Source organism: Bison bison, unplaced genomic scaffold (assembly GCF_000754665.1).
Source record: "Bison bison bison isolate TAMUID 2011002044 unplaced genomic scaffold, Bison_UMD1.0 scf7180017864390, whole genome shotgun sequence".
Classification (NCBI taxonomy): domain Eukaryota; kingdom Metazoa; phylum Chordata; class Mammalia; order Artiodactyla; family Bovidae; genus Bison; species Bison bison.
In genome coordinates this window covers 477,996-497,600 of record NW_011494962.1, presented here as the reverse complement: position 1 = coordinate 497,600, position 19,605 = coordinate 477,996, and the positions used below count along the sequence as shown (strand labels likewise).

Here is a 19,605-nt window from a genome sequence, read left to right as displayed (position 1 = left end):
TGAAGAGGCTTTTTAGTTCCTCTTCACTTTCTGCCATAAGGGTGGTGTCATCTGAATATCTGAGGTTATTGATATTTCTCCCAGCAATCTTGATTCCAGCTTGTGTTTCTTCCAGTCCAGCGTTTCTCATGATGTACTCTGCATATGAGTTAAATAAGCAGGGTGACAATATACAGCCTTTACGTACTCCTTTTCCTATTTGGAACCAGTCTGTTGTTCCATGTCCAGTTCTAACTGTTGCTACAGGTTTCTCATAGGCAGGTACAAATTAAAAGGTTAATAAATCTTTGTTCAAAAAACATTGATGGAAACATGCAATAAATAAAGAGACTCTCCAAGAGCTTTAACAAGCAGGAGACCTTGTACCTCTGCACTTATGAAATCTGTTCTTTCCCTGGGTGACTTACGTGGCAAGTATATTTTTTACTTTTGTTTCGTTTCTTTTAAAGTAAAAGGTTAATTTAAAAGGTAATTAACTTCTTTAAAATTGTGGTGTTTTGTTGGTGGTCAACAAAGTGGTCAACATTGTTAAAAGTGGTCAACATTGTTAAAAGTGGTCATTTAAAAGTGGTCATTTTTAAATGACATTTAAACATTTAAAAGTGGTCAACATTGTTAAAAGAACTGTGTATTACTTTCAGGGTAAACAATGTATAGTTATGCAATCTACCTGATTGGTTCAAGTTTAAGTAGTTACAAACTGCTGCTGCTGCTGCGGCTAAGTCGCTTCAGTCCTGTCCGACTCATAGCTACCCCATGGACTGCAGCCTACCAGGCTCCTCCGTCCATGGGATTTTCCAGGCAAGAGTACTGGAGTGGGGTGCCATTGCCTTCTCCGAGATACAAACTAGGCTGGGGCAATTTATAGATCAGTGTAAGGAAACTAAACCATTTTGGAAGCAAGAAAAGACAGAGAAACCTGAATAAAATGTGAAAAACTAGATATGTTAAGAGTAGATATACCAAGTCAAAAAGTAAGATGCAGGCTTAATTTAATACAAAGAACTTCTGTAGCAAATGGTTTAACTGCTGAATTTAACAAGACTCTTGATATGAACATTCTGAGAAATCCTTAAACAGTCCTTGCAGTTCCTTTTGTGGAAAAAAGGCTAACTTGGCAGTAAGATGAAAAAAAAAAATAACAAGTGACAAACAGAATGAGGTTGTTATTGCATATGGTATCTGTGAAGAAGTAATGAAAGTAATGTATAAAAGAATTTTAAAAGGCCATTTTTAAATAGTTTAATTAAAATATTACAAATGTTTATTTAAATTGCAAAGTATTTTCTTAGTTAAAATGAGATGAAGCTTGCTTCGTGAAAATTTTCCCCTATTTATTTGCACCTATTTAGAATTACCTTGTCTTTTAAACAAGCAGCTCCATGAGCTACTCTTTATTAAGCAAATAATGTTCAATATTTTTCATAGGACACTTCCCTGTACCTTGTCATTTCCCAGTTCCCTGTCACCAAAAGCTCAGCTCCACATCTTCATCCAATTTTTCCAGCTATTCAGTGCAATATATCCTGTTGTTTTCCAATACATACATCCTGTCTTGCTTGTTTTTTCTGCCTTAAAACAAGCTCTTTCCTAAGCCTAGAACATGAATTGTCCTTTTCTCCCTGGATTCTGTATTTGTCACGGAATCTTTTACTCTTTCCAGATATGCCTCTTACAGTGCATCCTATGTGATGGTCTCCTGTAAAGACTGTGACACTTCTTCTATAAACTAAAATTTCACTCTGTATTTATTATACTCATAATCTTCCCATTTAGTAGAATGTTTTCTAAGTTTGCATGGATTTGCTCACTCTACAGGAAACTCTGTGAATCCAGGGACACTGTTTTCTTAATAGATTCCTTTGTAAACCCATAGCTTGGCTCAGCAAATTGGATTTTTTTTTTCAAATAAATTCATGAAATGCTATAGAAGATGGTATATTAAAATGCCAAGGTTATTGGCATCACTGTTACCAGGTAGGAATGGACCATAGTGTTGTGATCTGTCATAATTCCTTTGCATTTATATAAAACTGAAATGTAGAGTGATACAAAGTCAAGTTTATGGTTTTGCAACTATTTTGGGGGCAGGTAGACTCAGTGACTTTCTGTGTAGAACATAATTTTATGGCATGAAAGGCTCTAAGGTAGGAAAAATTTTCAACATCAAATGAATAAGGAGAAATATCAGAAAAAAATAAAAATTTCCCCCCAAATGATGTCTTTAGAAATGTAAATATTTGGTAAAAAAAAAAAAAAATTGAAATTTGGGAATTAGGTTCTTCTAAAGGAACTGGATACATGAAAGATGTGTGTGTATGGGTGTGCAAACATGATAGTTGAAAGAAATGTTGAAGTAAAATATTACATTAAATTCAATATACTAGTATTTACTGGGAAGTGAAAAAAACATTATAATACATATCTGATGATTAGGAAGTCTATGTAAGAACTCCATTGAAAAGTCTAGCTTTCTAGGAGTTCACAGACTAAAAATCTTGGAGGAATAGAGTTTCAATATATTTATATTGAATATTTATCAATTTGGAATCGAAAGTGTCTTAAAGAAAATTTCTCTGACAAATTTCTCTCTTTGTTTCATAAATGAGAAAATTGAGAGTCAGAAGGTAAAATACTTTTTCACAATCACATAGCTATTTTCCAGTGAAACTAGGATTTGAAGCTTTGTCACCTTTTTCCTCACAACCTGCAAAGCAAGAGGGACACAGTAAGTTGTAGTGAAAACTGCCAAATAAAATTACTAATTTTATTTTGCCTCTAAAGCATTTTCTTAAGCGATTCAAGTGCACTTCTGATCACTGGATTTGGAGAGACATGACAGAAGATCTAACAGGACAATGGGTGGATGAAAACATACATAACAAAGGGTGAGTGTCTTTTTTCTGGGATTATTTAAGTGTAGATAGTGCAGCTTTCTGGGCTTCTCTGGTAGCTCAGCTGGAAAAGAATTCACCTGCAATGCAGGTGACTCAGGTTCAATTCCTGGGTTGGAAAGTTCCCCTGGAGAAGAGATAAGCTACCCACTCCAGTGTTCTTGGGCTTCCCTGGCAGCTCAGTTGGTAAAGAATTTGCCTGCAATGCAGGAGACCTGGGTTTGATCCCTGGATTGGGAAGATTCCCTGGAAGAGGGAATGGCAACCCAATCCAGTATTCTTGCCTGGAGAACTCCCATGGACAGAGGAGCCTAGTGGGCTACAGTCCATAGGGTTGCAGAGTCGGATGCAACTGAGTGGCTAAGTGCACACACAGAGTGCAGCCTTCTAGAACCTGTACATTAGTATATTTCTGTACAGTCCTTGATTTGTCTTCATGTTGGAAAAGTGGACTAAGGATTAGTGTATCATGTATTAAGACTGGTTTCAAGAGTCAACCAGAGAGGTTGGAAATCAAGATATAAGAGAAAAACAAATATTGTATGTTAACACATATATATGGAATCTAGACAAATGGTCCTGATGAATCTATCTGCAGGGCAGGAATAGGGGCACAGACATAGACAATGGACTTGTGAACATAGCAGTGGAAGAAAAGGGTGGGACAAATTGGGAGAGAAGCATTACGCGTTACCCTCTGAGCCACAGTGGGCCTATATATACACAACCATGTGTAAAATAGATAGCTAGTGGGAAGCTGCTGTATAACGTAGAGAGCTTAGCTCAGTCCTCTGTGATGACCTCGATGGATAGAATTGGAGGTGGGAGGGTGGCTAAAGAGGGAGGGAATATACGTGTACATATAGTTGATTCATGATGCTATAAAGCAAAAAATAATACAGCATTGCAAAGCAATTATATTTCAATTTAAAAATGAAAAAAGATACAAGGGAAAAGACTTCTTAGTTGGTTACTTTGAAGGTAAAGACCTGAGATTCACATACACAGTAAAAGTAGACTTTTTTCATGATTTTACCCTATTTTCTCTAATCTTATATCTCTTTCACAAGCTTCATGCTATCTGTTTGCTGACAAGTTTCACAGTTCAAGGTAAATTTGTTTATTTTAAGTGCTTTTATTTGCACTGATGGTTGCAATTTAACCTGGGCTTCATACCTTCTATTTTACAACATGGAGAATTGGACCTAAAAATTTGAGTTCACTGCATATATGACCAAGTATAAACACCCCAAATTGTGACTGCCAGCCACTTAGGCATTTAGTCTATGCTGCTGCTGCTAAGTCGCTTCAGTCGTGTCCGACTCTGTGCAATCCCATAGATGGCAGCCCACTAGGCTCCTCTGTCCCTGAGATTCTCCAGGCAAGAATATTGGAGTGGGTTGCCATTTCCTTCTCCATTAGTCTGTGCTAGAATTTCTCAATAGCAGAAAAAAGCGGACATTTTGGACCACATTGTTCTATCCTGTGTGGAGGGAGTACTTTCTTGTGCACAATAGGATGTTGGCAACATCTCTGGCCTCTACTCATGAGACAGTAGCAATTCCCCCTGCCCCACTCCTCTTGAGGCAACCAAAAACGTCTTCAGATATTTCCAAGTGTCCCTTGCAAGGGCTGGTGGAAGGCAAACTCACCCCAGGGTTAAGAACCATTGGTTTTTACAAATTGACAACTCTACCTATAACATGTAACTTAGTTTAACACAGATTCTTGGAAGGGAGACTCCTTTGGTCCAATTTGGTACAGACATCTTAACCCTAGCAAGAAAGGACTGTATAGAAACATACTTTTTCACAGCTCTAGACATAATATTTTTTAAAAAGGTGTCATTGACCAAGAGAGAAGTCACAGGACTCCCTAATGCATAGTGTTTGATTCCTTTATTGTAGGGCTAATATGAAAGGGAATGAAATATGTTTTTACCTTAATGAAGATGGTGTTGCAACAGCTAGATGCTACACAGAGAGGAAATGGATTTGCAGGAAAAAAGTGCACTGAATCAGTTTCCGACAGTGGACTTAACATCCAAGAGTAAGATGGTTTTAATATTTATCAACTTTTTCCCTTTCCTTTTGTTGAAAATTCAACATTTCACTGCTTTAATATTATAGCCTGATGACACAGTTGGCTGATTGTGAAAGCAATTTTCGTATTAGTTTTCTACTTTTTAAATGGTCTGGATCTTTGCTTATCTGTATCAATTTTAAAAGAATCATGCAATTTCACAGAATCTTTAGGTTAATTTTGGGAGTGTTGTATTTATATATTATTCTGTTATTCATTTAAAACATATTTCTTGTATTGATTTTTGTCTTATATAACATAATTTTCAAAACAGTTCCTGCATAGTATTTATTATATGTATTTCTATTATATATATCTATTGCTTTTGCAATTATATACTTTTATTATCTTTTAAAACAGTTGTTTTTATTAGCAAGGTAACTCTTTTAGGTATTCTTTTTCTGTTCAACATGCTTTCTGACAATTCATAATTTTCTAATAATTTGTGGGTTCATTTAAATACTAGAAAACACAGCATCTAGTAGTAACAATTTTATTTTTCCTATATTGTAAAAATTAGTTATTTTTTGTATAATTAAAATAGGTGGAATTTCCAGGACAATATTGATGGTAAAAAATTGTTCCACATTTTAAAGAAAATGCTTCTGATATGTTAACATTAGTTGTGTTGTATCTAGTTTTTTATATCTTTTTCTTAAAAGTTAGGTTGGTTCTTTTCTATTTCTATTTGCTAAGAGATTTTTTTTTTGTAGGAAGAGACTTCATTTTCTTGTATGCTTTTGTTTGCTGCATCTGTTTCAATGTTGTCATGGTTTCTATTCCTTTATCTTTAAATGTAGTGAATGACATTTTAAATTTTCTAATGTTAAGAGACTGCTTTACAATCCTAGATAAAATTCAATTTGGTCATGATGTAATATCCTGTTTATTTTAGATATATTCATTTTGATATTTATTTTTTAACACTCTAGAGTGTGATTACCCTAAAATTTTCCTTAGGAAAGCAGGGATTATAGTTTGAGTAATTCAGTGATGACATGATTGAAAAATGTGCTGCTTTACAATTATGCTATAAAATTATGAATGATAAATTTCATATGTCTTGAAAATTCATTCCTGATCTCATTTTCTGCATATTTTTTTTTAGATATGCACTTGTGATTTTCAATGAAGAGCAGTAGCAGCCTTTGAAAAAGCTGCTAGAAAAGAGTACTCATGGACATCATGACATAGTGATGTCACCAATGTTGAATGCTGGTACTAGGGAGCTGCAGCCTCTAGAAGATTTATATTGGTTCAATGGAAAAAAAATCTCATTTTCTCCTGATAGGAGAAATAAAATTAGAAAGGACACATTTGACAGTAACGAAGTCTGATATTATCCCTGGCTCTTAACAGGAAAGGGGCTTCCCAGGTGGCTCAGTGGAAAAAGAATCCACCTGCCAATCCAAGAGTTGCAGGAGACACGGGTTCAAACCCTGGGTCAGGAAGATCTTCTGGAGAAGGAAATAGCAACTCACTCCTGTATTCTTGACTGGAGAATCCCATGGACAGAGGAACTTGGTATGCTCCAGTCCACAGGGTTGCAAAGAGTCAGACACAACTGAGCAACTGAGCACACATGCCCTGAACAGGAAGAAATAACATCTGAACACCATAAACAAACTGAATGCACCCTCACTGGATAAGCCAATATATAACCAATTCCCTTTTCCCACTGTTCTGAAGATTTTTTGCTAGATAATAATGCTCTTCATGGGCTTATGAGTTCTGTGATGCACAGAACTTTATGCAAAGTGTTTGTTTAAGGAAAGACCCTACCATACATGTTTGCCCTGGATCTCACACCCAGGGGGAACCTTTAAAAGACCAAATATCCAATAATCAATAATTACACAGGATCTTTGCAGTTGAGGGTAACTTAATTTATGTAATATCTATGAATATTTAATATGAAAAACTACACAATCTATCCCATGGGATAGAATTAATTTTTGTAAACTTCTGAAAAGTGAAAGTGAAGTCCTTCAGTTGTGTCTGACTCTTTGTGATCCCTTGGACTATAAAGGCCTACCAGGCTCATCGGTCCATGGGATTTTCAAGGCAAGAATACTGGAGTGGGTTGCCATTTCCTTTTCCAGGGGATCTTCCCAACCCAGGGATCGAACCAGGGTCTCCCACATTGTAGGCAGACACTTTACCATTGGAGTTATGTATATTGTGTGTAGACTCAAGAAATTTCCTCTTCCTATATCTTATGAGGTTGAACTATGAGCCTAAAATGTTGTGTTGACATTCTAATGCTCAGGACCTCAGACTGTGACCTTATTTGGAAATTAGGGCTGGGCTGAATGTAATAGTGAAGACATCACTATAGGCCTCAAGCTCTTTAGCACCAGTGGTATTATAAGAAGAGGAAATTTGGAGTCAGACAAAACTCTTAACAAAGTGAAGACAACGTGAAGACAAAGGGAAAAGACAGCCCTGTGATTGAAGTGATATACCTATAAGTCAAAGAGCGCTAGGCATGGCCAGCCATTACCAGAAGCAGGAAGAGGCAAGAAAGGACTGTCTCCTAGAGCAGTCTGAGAGAGCATGACCCAGAGGACATATTGATATTGGGCCTTTCAGGCTGTAGTACTGTGAGACAATCAGTTCCTGGTGTTTTAAATCATGCAGTGCATGGCACTTTGTTATGGCAGCAGTAGCATTAACACATTGTATTTCTGAAATGTACAAACCCCTGCATCCTTGTTTTTAAAGTAGAAGACTGACTCAAGAATCCATGATTAATTCATTTTTTGTCAGTTGTTTCATGAGGGCTGTCTTTCCACCTTGCTTATACTTTCCTTTGTTGTGTCAAAGCTTTTAAGTTTAATTAGGTCCCATTTGTTTAGTTTTTGTTTTTATTTCCATTACTCTGGGAGGTGGGTCATAGAGGATCTTGCTGTGATTTATGTTGAAGAATGTTCTATCCATGTTTTCCTCTAAGAGTTTTATAGTTTTTTGTCTTACATTTAGGTCTTTCATCCATTTTGAGTTTATTTTTGTGTGTGGTGTTAGGAAGTGTTCTAGTTTCACTCTTTTACATGTAGCTGACCAGTTTCCCAGAACCCGTCGTTGAAGAGAGAAACGTGAAGATGTAGAAACAAAGACTAGCTATTGGGCTGGGGAACTGGTAACAATTTAGATTATAATTCAACCACATAGCAGAATCACTGAACTCCTATTTCTCTGAAATACGTGAAGGCATGACACACGCTGCTAAGTTATTTTTACAAGAAGCAGACCAGCTCCAAATGAAAACTGCTGACCATGAGAACATAGACTCTAGACTGGTTGAAACCGGAAAATTGATGATGCTTGAAACCTCACCTTGATGCCAAGAATTGTCTATGAGTTGGTGACACATTGCTCCTTGAACACTATAAAACTCCTCACTATCCCACTCCTGGGTGGGTCACACAGTCTTGAGTGCATTAGCTCTCTGTTGGCCTCCTTTGCCTGGCAGCACAATAAAAGTTACTCTTTTCTACTTCAGGCAAAACCTGTCTCTATGTTTCTATTCGGCAACAGAGAACACAGGCAGGGTTTTGGCAACATTATCAATATCAGCTTCTTTTCATTTCTATGTTTCATCTTTTTCAGATACAAGCATAACCTAGAATGTCCACTGCTTCTTTCAGGAAATGTATTTTAAAGAAAATACATTCTCTCAGCATTTAAGTGCAGTCAAATCTAGTTTTGTCTATCACTCGACAAAAGTGAATAAAAGCAGCCCTCACCACGTCACTCCTATCTTTATTGCTGTATCCAGTGACCTTGCTTCAGTAAATAACTCCCATGTCCTCTTGAGCACCATTTCCTTTTCTTCCTTACTAAAGAATAGTAGATTTACAAAATTAACTTCGAATGTACAATATAGCAGTTCAAAATTTTTATACTGCGTATATATAGTTATAGATGCAAATAACAAATATGTGTTTGCCAGGAAGGAGTGGGGGGAGCAGAGGGAAAGAAATAGGTGAGGAAGAGTGAGAACCAAAACCTCCAGTTACAAAATAAATGAGTTATAAGTATCAAACATGCCGTGCAGGGAATATAGTCAATAACTGGGTAATATATTTGCAAGCTGACGTGTCGTAACTGGACTTATCATGGTGATTAGTTTGAAATCCATTGTCTTGCAATTAAAGTACTATTCATGAAATAGCTTCATTGTCTTTTTAAACATTCATACAAAGCCCAATCTTCTGTGTGTGTTTGTGGCAAGTGGCCTTCTGACGAAAAATGTGTGGTTCACTGTGTGAATCTTTCACTATCCAAATTAGTTTAGCTTGACATTTTAAGTTACTTAGGAAGTTCCGGCCACAAATGGTTGACTGTAGTCTTAGTTCCCTAATAAGAGCTGGAAGTAAAATGCCTCATATAAATGTGGTAGAGAAAGATGTTTTCCAACTGTGTGGATTGTAAAATGAGGTAAGAATTTGGGCTGTAAGGAATGAGGGTGAGGACTGAGGTGATAAAATAATGCTACTGATAAGACTCTAGTGTCTACACAGGGAAAGTGGTTCACAGTTACAGAGTTTTCAAGGATGAGAGACCTTGAAAGAGTGCTATAATTTATAAATTGTAAATGTGTTTATAACTTGTTTAAGAATAAGCAGATATGGAAATTCTTGTTCTCACAGGTAATGAAAGGGAACTATTAAGAGAAAGAGGTAAGAGAATGGAAACAGGTAAAATTTATGACTGACAATGGAATGATTAATTTCACTGGGAAAAATACATACTGTAAAGTGTTAGATGCAGCATATTATTATTGTGAAATAAAGTATAAAACTTATCATGGAAGCTCACAGGAGAGAAAACATTAAAAGGCAAGTAAAAGATATTTACTAATTTAAAAAAGTGAACAATTCCAGATAAAAATTTAGGAGAACATTCAAATAAAATATCTTACATTAGATGCCATATAGAAAGAGAAATGTGTGTGTGTGAGATTGAAATTAAAAGTCATGTATTAAGATTTTGTTTGATGATTTACTAAGTGAAAAAAGTGACTTTTACCTGTTGGAGAAAATTGAGGTATCATAATTTAGGATGGAAAATTTTCTTTATCCTTGATAAAAGTAGCAATCAATTTAGATAGAAGGCAATTCAGAGGAGGAAAAAGATGATTTCTAATTCTTGTTAAATGACTGCATTTATTTCTTCATTCCTTTGGTATTTTGAGTATCTTTATAAATCTGCTTAAAATATTTGCTAGATAATTCCAACATCTGTGTCACATCAGCACAGCTTCTGTTGATTGTCTTTCTCCATGCAAGTCCAAATTCTCATGGCTATTTGTATGCTGAATAATTTTGAATTGTCTTCTGGACATTTTTAATAAACATTTTGTTAGGAGACTCTTTGTTTAAACGTGTGGAGCACATCCAAATATTTGGTTTGTGCAGACAATCACTCTGGATATGTTCAGGCCTTCTGTGAACTCTGGTTCCAGTTCAGTTTTCAGAGCCCTTATAGTTTTATTTGGATATTTCTTGGAAGTGCATCAACTAATCGCCAATCTGGAATGTGGGCAATGTTCCTCTATAAATTTAGGTCTCAGTGTCTTTGGTACATTGGAGTCGGGTGTAGGCATGCACAGCTGGTGTGTCTGTGGACAGGGGGAATGCAGGAATTTGCTACCCTCTAATCACATGGTGTGCTGTGATTCATGGGGTCGCAGAGTCGGACACAACTGAGCGACTGAACTGAACTGAACTGAACTGAATCACATGGTGATGGTTTTTTCTGGTGACCAAACACTCCCTTGAAACTATACAGAACCTTCACAATGAGTGATCACCAGCATAACAAAGTTACTTCTTCTATGACTCAAGAAATGGACAAAATTATAATGATTTTTGAAGCTCCTTGCCAGGAATCAGAGGTAAAGATCAAATATATCTATTACAACACAGTTTTCATTCACTCAGATGGTGCTAGTAGTAAAGAAGCCCCCTGCCAATGCAGGAGATGCAAGAGATGCAGGTTCAATCCCTGGGTGGGGAAGATCCCCTGAGGTAGGCAATGGCACCCTGCCCCAATATTCTTGCCTGAAAAATTCCATGGGTAGAGGAGCCTGGTAGGCTATAGCCCATGGAACTGCAGAAGGTCACACATGATTAAGCACAGAAAACAAAATCAAAAAGTTAAGCACAGTTTGAAAAGTATCAGAACTTAGATATGGCAGAAATATTAGAATTATCACACTGGAAACTTTTTAAAAACTCTGACTGACATGCTAATGACTCCAATGCAAAATATAGACACCACGAAGAATAAATATGTAGTGTAAGGAGAACATAGAAATTATAAGAAAGGAAAAAAAGCAATGTCAGAGAATCAAAAACACTTACAAAAATACAGTGTCTGATGATCTCATTAATAGATTAGACATGGCTGAGGAGAGAATCTCTGAGTTTAGGTCATAGCAACAGAAACATCCAAAACTGAAAAGTTAAAACAAAACAACTGAAAAAAAAAAAAAGAAAAGAAAACCCAAAACAATATCCAAGAACTGTGGGATAACTACTAAAAGTGTAACATGTAATGGGGACACCAAAAGGAGAAGAAAGAAGTAGAAGCAATATTTTAAGAAATGGACTGAGAATTTACCTCAAATTAATATCAAACAATAAAGCACAGATCTAGGAAGCTCGGAGAAAACCAAGCAGCGTAAATCCACGCACGCACACACACCTCCCTCAAATACATCTGGGTATATCATAGTTAAACTGCAGAAAATCAAACAAAAATTGAGAAAAAATTTGAAAAGAAGCAAGAAGAAAAAAAATTACTTTGCCACCTTTTGTTATCTAAGAAGCCAGGTATATAAGCAGAGTGGAGTGAAATGTTCAAATTGTTGAGAGAAAAAAAATTACCAACCTAGAATTCTATATTCTATGAAATCACCTTCAAAGTGAAGGGGAAAATAAAGATTTTTTCCAGAAAAAGAAACCTTCAGGGAATTTGTAGCCAGGAGACCTTCCTTATAAGTATGTTAAAATAAGGAAGGACTAGAAAGAGGTAGGAGAAGGCAATGGCACCCCACTCCAGTACTCTTGCCTGGAAAATCCCATGGATGGAAGAGCCTGTAGCCTGCAGTCCGTGGGGTCGCTAGGAGTCGGAGATGACTGAGCAACTTCACTTTCACTTTTCACTTTCATGCATTGGAGAAGGAAATGGCAACACACTCCCAGTGTTCTTGCCTGGAGAATCCCAGGGACCGGGGAGCCTGGTGGGCTGCTGTCTATGGGGTTGCACAAACTGAAGTGACTTAGCAGCAGCAGCAGCTGCAGAAAGAGGTAAGGAAAGCGATACAGGTCAGAAACTAGAATCTACTTTGAGGAATAAAAGAAAATTTTAAATGTATTTTTCCTATTCTTAATTGATCTCACTGGTAACAGCTAGTTTCAAAATAATGACTGTATTAGTTCCTTGTAGTTTATGCATAAGTAGAATGAATGACAGTAACAATGTAAGGGACAAGAGTATAATTAGGATTATTTTGTTATTATAAGATATTGCACTATTCTTTTGAGGTTTACAGTATTAATTGAAAGCACATTTGAGCTAGTTGTAATTTTGTATTACAAGCTTCAGGGCAATCACTAAAAATATTTTTTTAAAAAGAAAGGAGTGCAATGGATACAAGGTAGGAGAGAAAATGCAATAATCTAAGCTGCCCAACTAAAACTACCTAAGGCTTAAAAAGTAGAAGATAAAATGGAAACAAAGAACAATAGCAACAAATAGAAAACATTAACAAACATGGCAGATATTAATTCATCTGTTTAAATAATCATCTTCATGGCAATGGTTTAAATATACCAGCTAAAATAAATTGTCAGAGTGAAACAAACAAGATCCAATTTTGTATTTTCTATAAAAAATCCATTTTAAAGATGAAGATATATGTAGTCAAAAAAGGAAAAAGGAAACCAATGGAGAAAGATATTCCTTGTGAATACTAATCAAAAGAAAGCTGGAGTAGCTACACTATATTAATTTCATTTTTTTAATGTTTTATTGTAACATTGAGTTGATAGTAGTTTGGGGGTATTAACATTAAACCAAAACCCTATGAAGCACTTGGAAATAATTTCATGCAGAGCAACTTCTAAACAATCAAACTTATCAGGGAGAAAGAAAGACATTACATAATCATAAAACAATTCTCCAAGAAGACAATTGTTTTCTATGTGAACCTAACAACAGTGTCAAAATGTAAGGTAGAACCTGATAGAACTGCTAGGAGAGACAGGTGAATTCACTATTATGGCTGAAGACTTCTGTAACCCTCTGTCAGAAATGGGCAGACCCATCTGGCAGAAAATCACAACACAGTTGTACTAACAGCACCATCGGTCAACTGTACACAAAATAATTGACATTTATAAGCTACTTTATTTAATGACAGCAGAATATACATTTGTCTTGAGGTTATTTTGAATATTTGCCATACTAGACCACATTCTGAAAAATTATAGCTTAAAAAATTAAAAGAATAGAAATCATATAATGTATGTGCTCAGGCCATAGTGGAATTAAACTAGAATCAGAAGGCTACATAGAAATATAACTAGAAAATCCTAAATACAGGAGATTTAACAACATATTTCTAAATAATACATGAGTCAAAGAGGATATTTCAAGAAAAATTTTAAAATATTTTTAACTAAATGAAAATGTAACTTAAGAATTTGTGACATAGAGTAAAATAAGTGTTTAGAAGAAAGTTTACTACATTGAATGCACATATTCAAAAAGAATAAATATCTAAAAACAAGTATCTAAGCTTTAACCATAGTAAACTAGAAAAAGAAGGGAAAATGCAAAGTGAAAAGAAATGAAATTGAACAGTAGAAATTAATAGAGACAATCAATGCAATCAAAAGCTGGCACCTTGAAAAAGATCAATAAAGTTGATAAGCCTCTAGAAAACAAAGCTGGTTCTTCAGCAGAAATAAATACAATTGATAAACCTCAAGCGAACTGAGGAAAACGGAGAGAAGATACAAATAAGTAATATTAGAAATAAAAAAGGGGAAATACTACAGAATCTTTGGATATCAAAAAGATCATGAAAGAAAATTCTGAAAATTCCTAATCCTACAAATTCATTGTACAGTGTTGCTTCACTTGGATCTTAACAGTCCACGGGATTGCAGAGTTGGACAGGACTGAGCGACTAACACACACACACACAATACTACAGAGTCTTTGGAAATCAAAAAGATGGTGAAATAAAACTATGAAAAATATTAATCCCACAGATTCATTGTACAGTCTTTCTTCACTTGGATCTTAACATCTATACATTTTACAAGCACACATACTGAAGAAGGCTAATGTTTCTAATTACTATAAAATGTATTGAGCTACATATGGTTCAGTGTTTAAAAGCAAGTTAGCTGGAGTTCCTTTTGTTCAACATCTGGAAGAAAACTATGATTTTTATTCTAGATCAGCACTTTTGAATCAACTTTCCACAGTGGTGGAAATATTCCATATCAGTGCAACCACAATTGTAGCCACTAGCCACATGGAGCTGTGAGCCCTTGAAATGTGGCTAGATTTTAAATTTTTATTTAATTATAATTGATTTAAATTTTAATACTCAAATGTGATTAATGACTATTCTATTGCATAGCAGTTTAAGACTTCCTTGTGGCTCAGCTGGTAAAGAATCCTCCTGCAATGCAGGAGACCTGGATTCAATCCCTGGGTTGGGAAGACCCCTGGAGAAGGGAAAGCCAACCCACTACAGTATTCTGGCCTAGAGAATTCCATGGACTATATAGTCCATGGGGCTGCGAAGAGTCGGACACGATAGAGTGACTTTCACTTTACTTCACTTCTAAAGGTGTGGTTTGGATTTAGACCTTAAAGCACCTAGAGAAGAATTCTTTCACCACTGTTTTTTACCACCAATGTCAGGAGAGGAGTAGCAAAATCAACGCATATTTGAACACAAATTCTTGTTTATGTCTTGTGAAAAAGTGTACAGTTATAGATGGTAGACAATGATCAGATATTTATTTGTTGTGTTTACACAAATGAGTACCTGAACAGGGTATTACTCAAGGATGGATTTCAAAAGATCTGATGCTTGTGGTCATGCAGAAGATATTATGTTGGAAAAGCTGTAAACGTGCAGTGCAAGATTAAAGCCTTGACAAAAATTCTAATTGGGGAAAACTATGGTAGAAGCGTAATTCATGGTTACAAAGATGGGCTTTGAGAATGAACAAGAGAATGTGAGTATTGGTTGGCCAATGATAGCTGTGTGATGCTGCCAAGTAATATAGACTCTGTGAGAGTCATTCATTTTACTAGTAAAGTAAAATGAATAATACTAATAGTTTAATAACTTTTAGGATACAATGACTTAGACAATATAATCACTATATATGTTAAATTTCATATAATTAACTGCTTGTTGTGTGTCTTAAGCATAAAATTATACAGATTCAAAGAGATGTAAATAATAAAAAAACAGCATCCTTGGTATGCAGGAAAATTGCTAGTAAACAAGTAAATAGATCTTCAGTATTTCCAAAGGCCTAAGAATGGAAATACCTAACTATTGATTTACAGGTGCCTGTGAACATACATTTATACCACTGGGAGGCAGTATAACATTAGATTAAATAGGACTTTAGCAGAGAAACAAATTTGTGTACAAATCTCAGCTATTTTATTCAGTGATTCTGTGAATTCAACTAGATATGGTAACTTTTTTTTTTTTTTTTCCCAGATATGGTAACCTTTTTTAAGCTCAACATTCAGATCACGGCATCCGGTCTCATCACTTCATGGCAAATAGTGGAAACAGTAGCTGACTTTATTTTTCAGGGCTCCAAAATCACTGCAGATGGGGATTGCAGCCATGAAATTAAGACGCTTACTCCTTGGAAGGAAAGTTATGACCAACCTAGACAGCATATTCAAAAGCAGAGACATTACTTTGTCAACAAACGTCTGTCTAGTCAAGGCTATGGTTTTTCCAGTAGTCAAGTATGGATGTGAGAGTTGGACTTATAACGAAAACTGAGTGCAGAAGAATTGATGCTTTTGAACTCTGGTGTTGGAGAAGGCTCTTGAGAGTCCCTTGGATTGCAAGGAGATCCAACCAGTCCATCCTAAAGGAGATCAGTCCTGGGTGTTCATTGGAAGGACTGATGTTGAAGCTGAAACTCCAATATTTTGGCCACCTGATGTGAAGAGCTGACTCTTCTGAAAAGACCCTGATGTTGGGAAAGATTTAAGGCAGGAGAAGAAGGGGACGACAGAGGATGAGATGGTTAGATGGCATCACCTACTCAATGGACATGAGTTTGGGTAAACTCTGGGAGTTAGTGATGGACAGGGAGGCCTGGTGTGCTGCAGTTCATGGGGTCGCAAAGAGTCAACATGACTGAGCAACTGAACTGACTGACTGACTAACAAATCTATGTCTGTGAAGTAAACCGAAGCAATTCCAGGTCTCACCAAAGGATCACTGCCCTTCATTGATTGGTGCCCAGTGATGGAAAGGAATTTTTTTCTGCACGTTTTATTTAACCTTTTTGATTCAGGCAAGAAAATAAAACTGGTCCGTGTTATTTTGACATTTTGACAGGGAAAGAAGATTGTGGAGTAGATTGTCTAAGTTAAAAGCACTTTGCATTTTATACATCTAAAACTCTTGTGAACTTGACTTAACTTGTTGCAGCTCACTTACTGGATGTGAGTTTACTGCTTTCACTTCTCACTTCCTGTTTTTGCAACTACTTATGAAACAGTGCCATATGCTTTTGATTAAATAGAGACATTACTGTGACAGAGACTTTGAAAATGTTTCGGAGAGACTCTATCTCCAGAGAAAACATGGAAGAGGGGCGATCTGGTAAGTGAAAATTGATAAACTTTGACAAAGTAAAATGGGAGCTGGGGAGGGGAATAATTCTTATTCCACTGACTACCGACAGGATAGAAATTGCACTTGAAGAATATCAGTACCTCACAGTTCACCTCTCTAGAAGGAGAGATGGTTTGAAAGTCTAGAGGTGGCTGAGAGGACAGGTAAGTGTTATATCAGTTATTACGCTACTGTTTATGTTACTTAAATATTTCACACGAATTATATTACAGGAGGTTAATAGAAAAATGCTCTTTGGGTTTATTTTATTAGTCTTTATATTTTCTCCAGGTTGCTGGCAATTTGCACTCTGGCAAGTCACATTATGATATTAAATAACAGACGATTATATCTCAGAGTAATGATAAACAGACACCAACATTTGGTAATACATATACTAGTAAAAGTTGCCCAAACCTACTGTATAGCACAGGGAGCTGTGTTCAATATTATGTAACAACCTAAATGAGAAAAGAATTTTTAAAAGAATAAATGCATATATATGCTTTAAAAAACTAACTATGGCACCTTTGCTGTAGTGTGATTGAATCTAGTAATTGCATGTTTGCTGCTGCTGCTGCTGCTAAGTCACTTCAGTCGTGTCTGACTCTGTGCGACCCCGTAGACGGCAGCCCACCAGCCTCCCCCATCCCTTGGATTCTCAAGGCAATCACGCTGGAGTGGGTTGCCGTTTCCTTCTCCACTGCATGAAAGTGAAAAGTGAAAGTGAAGTTGCTCAGTCGTGTCCGACCCTCAACGACCCCATGGACTGAAGCCTTCCAGGCTCCTCCATCCATGGGATTTTCCAGGCAAGAGTACTGGAGGAGGGTGCCATTGCCTTAATCACATGTTTAGAGCCTGCCATTTATTAGACATAGAGCTACAAAGACAAATTACATTTAGACCCTGATTTCAGGGCTTCATCATCTCAGGGACAGACAAATGAGTTACTATAACTTGATGTGATTAGAGTGAGAAGATATTTAATGAAACTTAGGGAGTTGGTGATGGCATAATTGTGAAGTTACTTTTCACCTGGGCCTTGAATGATACTGTCACTTTTTCTGAAAGAAATAGGAATAAAAGTCAATTTTCTTCAAAAAAATTCTAAGTAAATACAAAAGTATACTTTCCTTCCCTTGGTCACAAAAATGCCCTGCAAAGTTTCCTTTTGGAGTAAAGGGTAAATGTGATTTTTCAGTGAGATCATTAAATGTTTCAGCTAAAATCAATTGAGGCCTATTTTGTGTCCAGATAATTTTCTCTTGTCTCTCCCTCTCTGTCTGTCTTCCTCTTTATGTCTCATGGGGTCTGCTTTACTTTTGTGTTCTCTCTGTCTTTCATTCTCTATTCATTTGATTATAGTGGATCTTATATGGCCAAGCTTTATGTCATCCTATTTAGAGTACAATACCAAAGTAGTTTATATAATGTGTCTTACCAGAGATTTTCAGTAGTGAACATAAAAAATATGAGCATCTTTTAAACCTAACCATTTTAGTTAAACAGGTTTTTTTAATTAATTTATTTTTAACTGAAGGATAATTGCCTTATAATATTGTGTTGATTTCTGCCAAAAATCAACATGAATCAGCCATAAGTATAACAGTTTTGATTTAGTGAGAGCATCAGTATTAATTCAACATAGTGATTTATTATTAAAAGCATTTGTTGAAATATAGTATCTAGTTAATACTAGATTAATATAGTTAATAAATTAGTTAATGTTGTTATTTCAACATCCCTGCATTACAAAAAATAATTATAACCTCCTTCTAATCTCCCCAGTTGATATTAGCTGAGAATTAATTTCTTGCTGTTGCTAAGTCGCTTCAGTTGTGTCTGACTCTGAGCGACCCCATAGACAGCAACCCACCAGGCTCCCCCATCCCTGGGATTCTCCAGGCAAGAACACTGGAGTGGGTTGCCATTTCCTTCTCCTGTTCCCTAAAGAGACTTTTGTTTATTAAAACCATGAATAATTATTGACTAAAATAAAAGTTGCCCCCAAACTGGGAATATTGATATACAGATCCTACTTTATAATTTAGAAAACAAATGTGTGGGTTTGGGAATAGGATGCTAAAGCCATCCACCAGAAAATGCTTTAACATTTTTAGTTTATAACAAATTTGATGAGAAAGATAAAGAGTATATCTCATGCATGTTTGTACTTCAGCCCAGCAGAAAGAATATCTTTTACTGAACATCTATTTTCTGGTAAAAACATGAATTTCCATCTTTCTTTCCTTCTCCCTTTCTCTGAATTTTACTTTTTTATCAAGGACAAGACGATACTGAATTTCCTGAAACACAGGGTTCAAGCTTAATCAAAAAGAAAATTCTTAAAGAGCTTTAATGTTTACTAGCTAAGCCAAGGGCTTATGTAGCTGAAACTATTTGAGCAGTGCAAGTGTGAAAGCTATTATTATTTTTTTTTAATTTAAACTGTTTCTGTAAGTTAACTAAGTTTTCTAGAACATAAAACTAAAGTTAAAACCAATAGACCACTTGTAAAAGAATGAAACTAGAACACTTTCTAACACCATACACAAAAATAAACTCAAAATGGATTAAAGATCTAAACATAAGACCAGAAACTATAAAACTCCTAGAGGAGAACATAGGCAAAACACTCTCTGACATACATCACAGCAGGATCCTCTATGACCCACCTCCCAGAATATTGGAAATAAAAGCAAAAATAAACAAATG

At 35.9% G+C, this 19,605-nt stretch overlaps 2 protein-coding genes across 8 annotated transcripts in view; both read left to right on the top strand.

Moving 5' to 3' along the window:
* The window catches only part of CLEC2B (C-type lectin domain family 2, member B), a 20,922-nt gene extending 14,521 nt beyond the window's left edge, over positions 1-6,401 (top strand). For 5 of the 6 annotated variants that reach the window (XM_010858609.1, XM_010858608.1, XM_010858607.1 and 2 more), the window contains 3 exons: positions 2,785-2,888; positions 4,802-4,943; positions 6,085-6,401. In XM_010858609.1, the coding sequence (XP_010856911.1) occupies positions 2,785-2,888; positions 4,802-4,910 (213 nt within the window). In that variant the 3' untranslated portion in view covers positions 4,911-4,943; positions 6,085-6,401. Of the gene's footprint in view, positions 1-2,784; positions 2,889-3,964; positions 4,219-4,801; positions 4,944-6,084 lie in introns of those variants that run through there. The other variant, XM_010858610.1, reaches the window with a different exon arrangement.
* Positions 6,402-16,371: 9,970 nt separating this feature from the next.
* LOC105002117 (C-type lectin domain family 2 member D11-like) overlaps positions 16,372-19,605 on the top strand; it is a 13,374-nt gene continuing 10,140 nt past the window's right edge. Inside the window, exon 1 of one of the 2 annotated variants that reach the window (XM_010858605.1) lies at positions 16,372-16,878. In XM_010858605.1, the coding sequence (XP_010856907.1) occupies positions 16,827-16,878 (52 nt within the window). In that variant the 5' untranslated portion in view covers positions 16,372-16,826. The remainder of the gene's footprint in view (positions 16,879-19,605) is intronic. The other variant, XM_010858604.1, reaches the window with a different exon arrangement.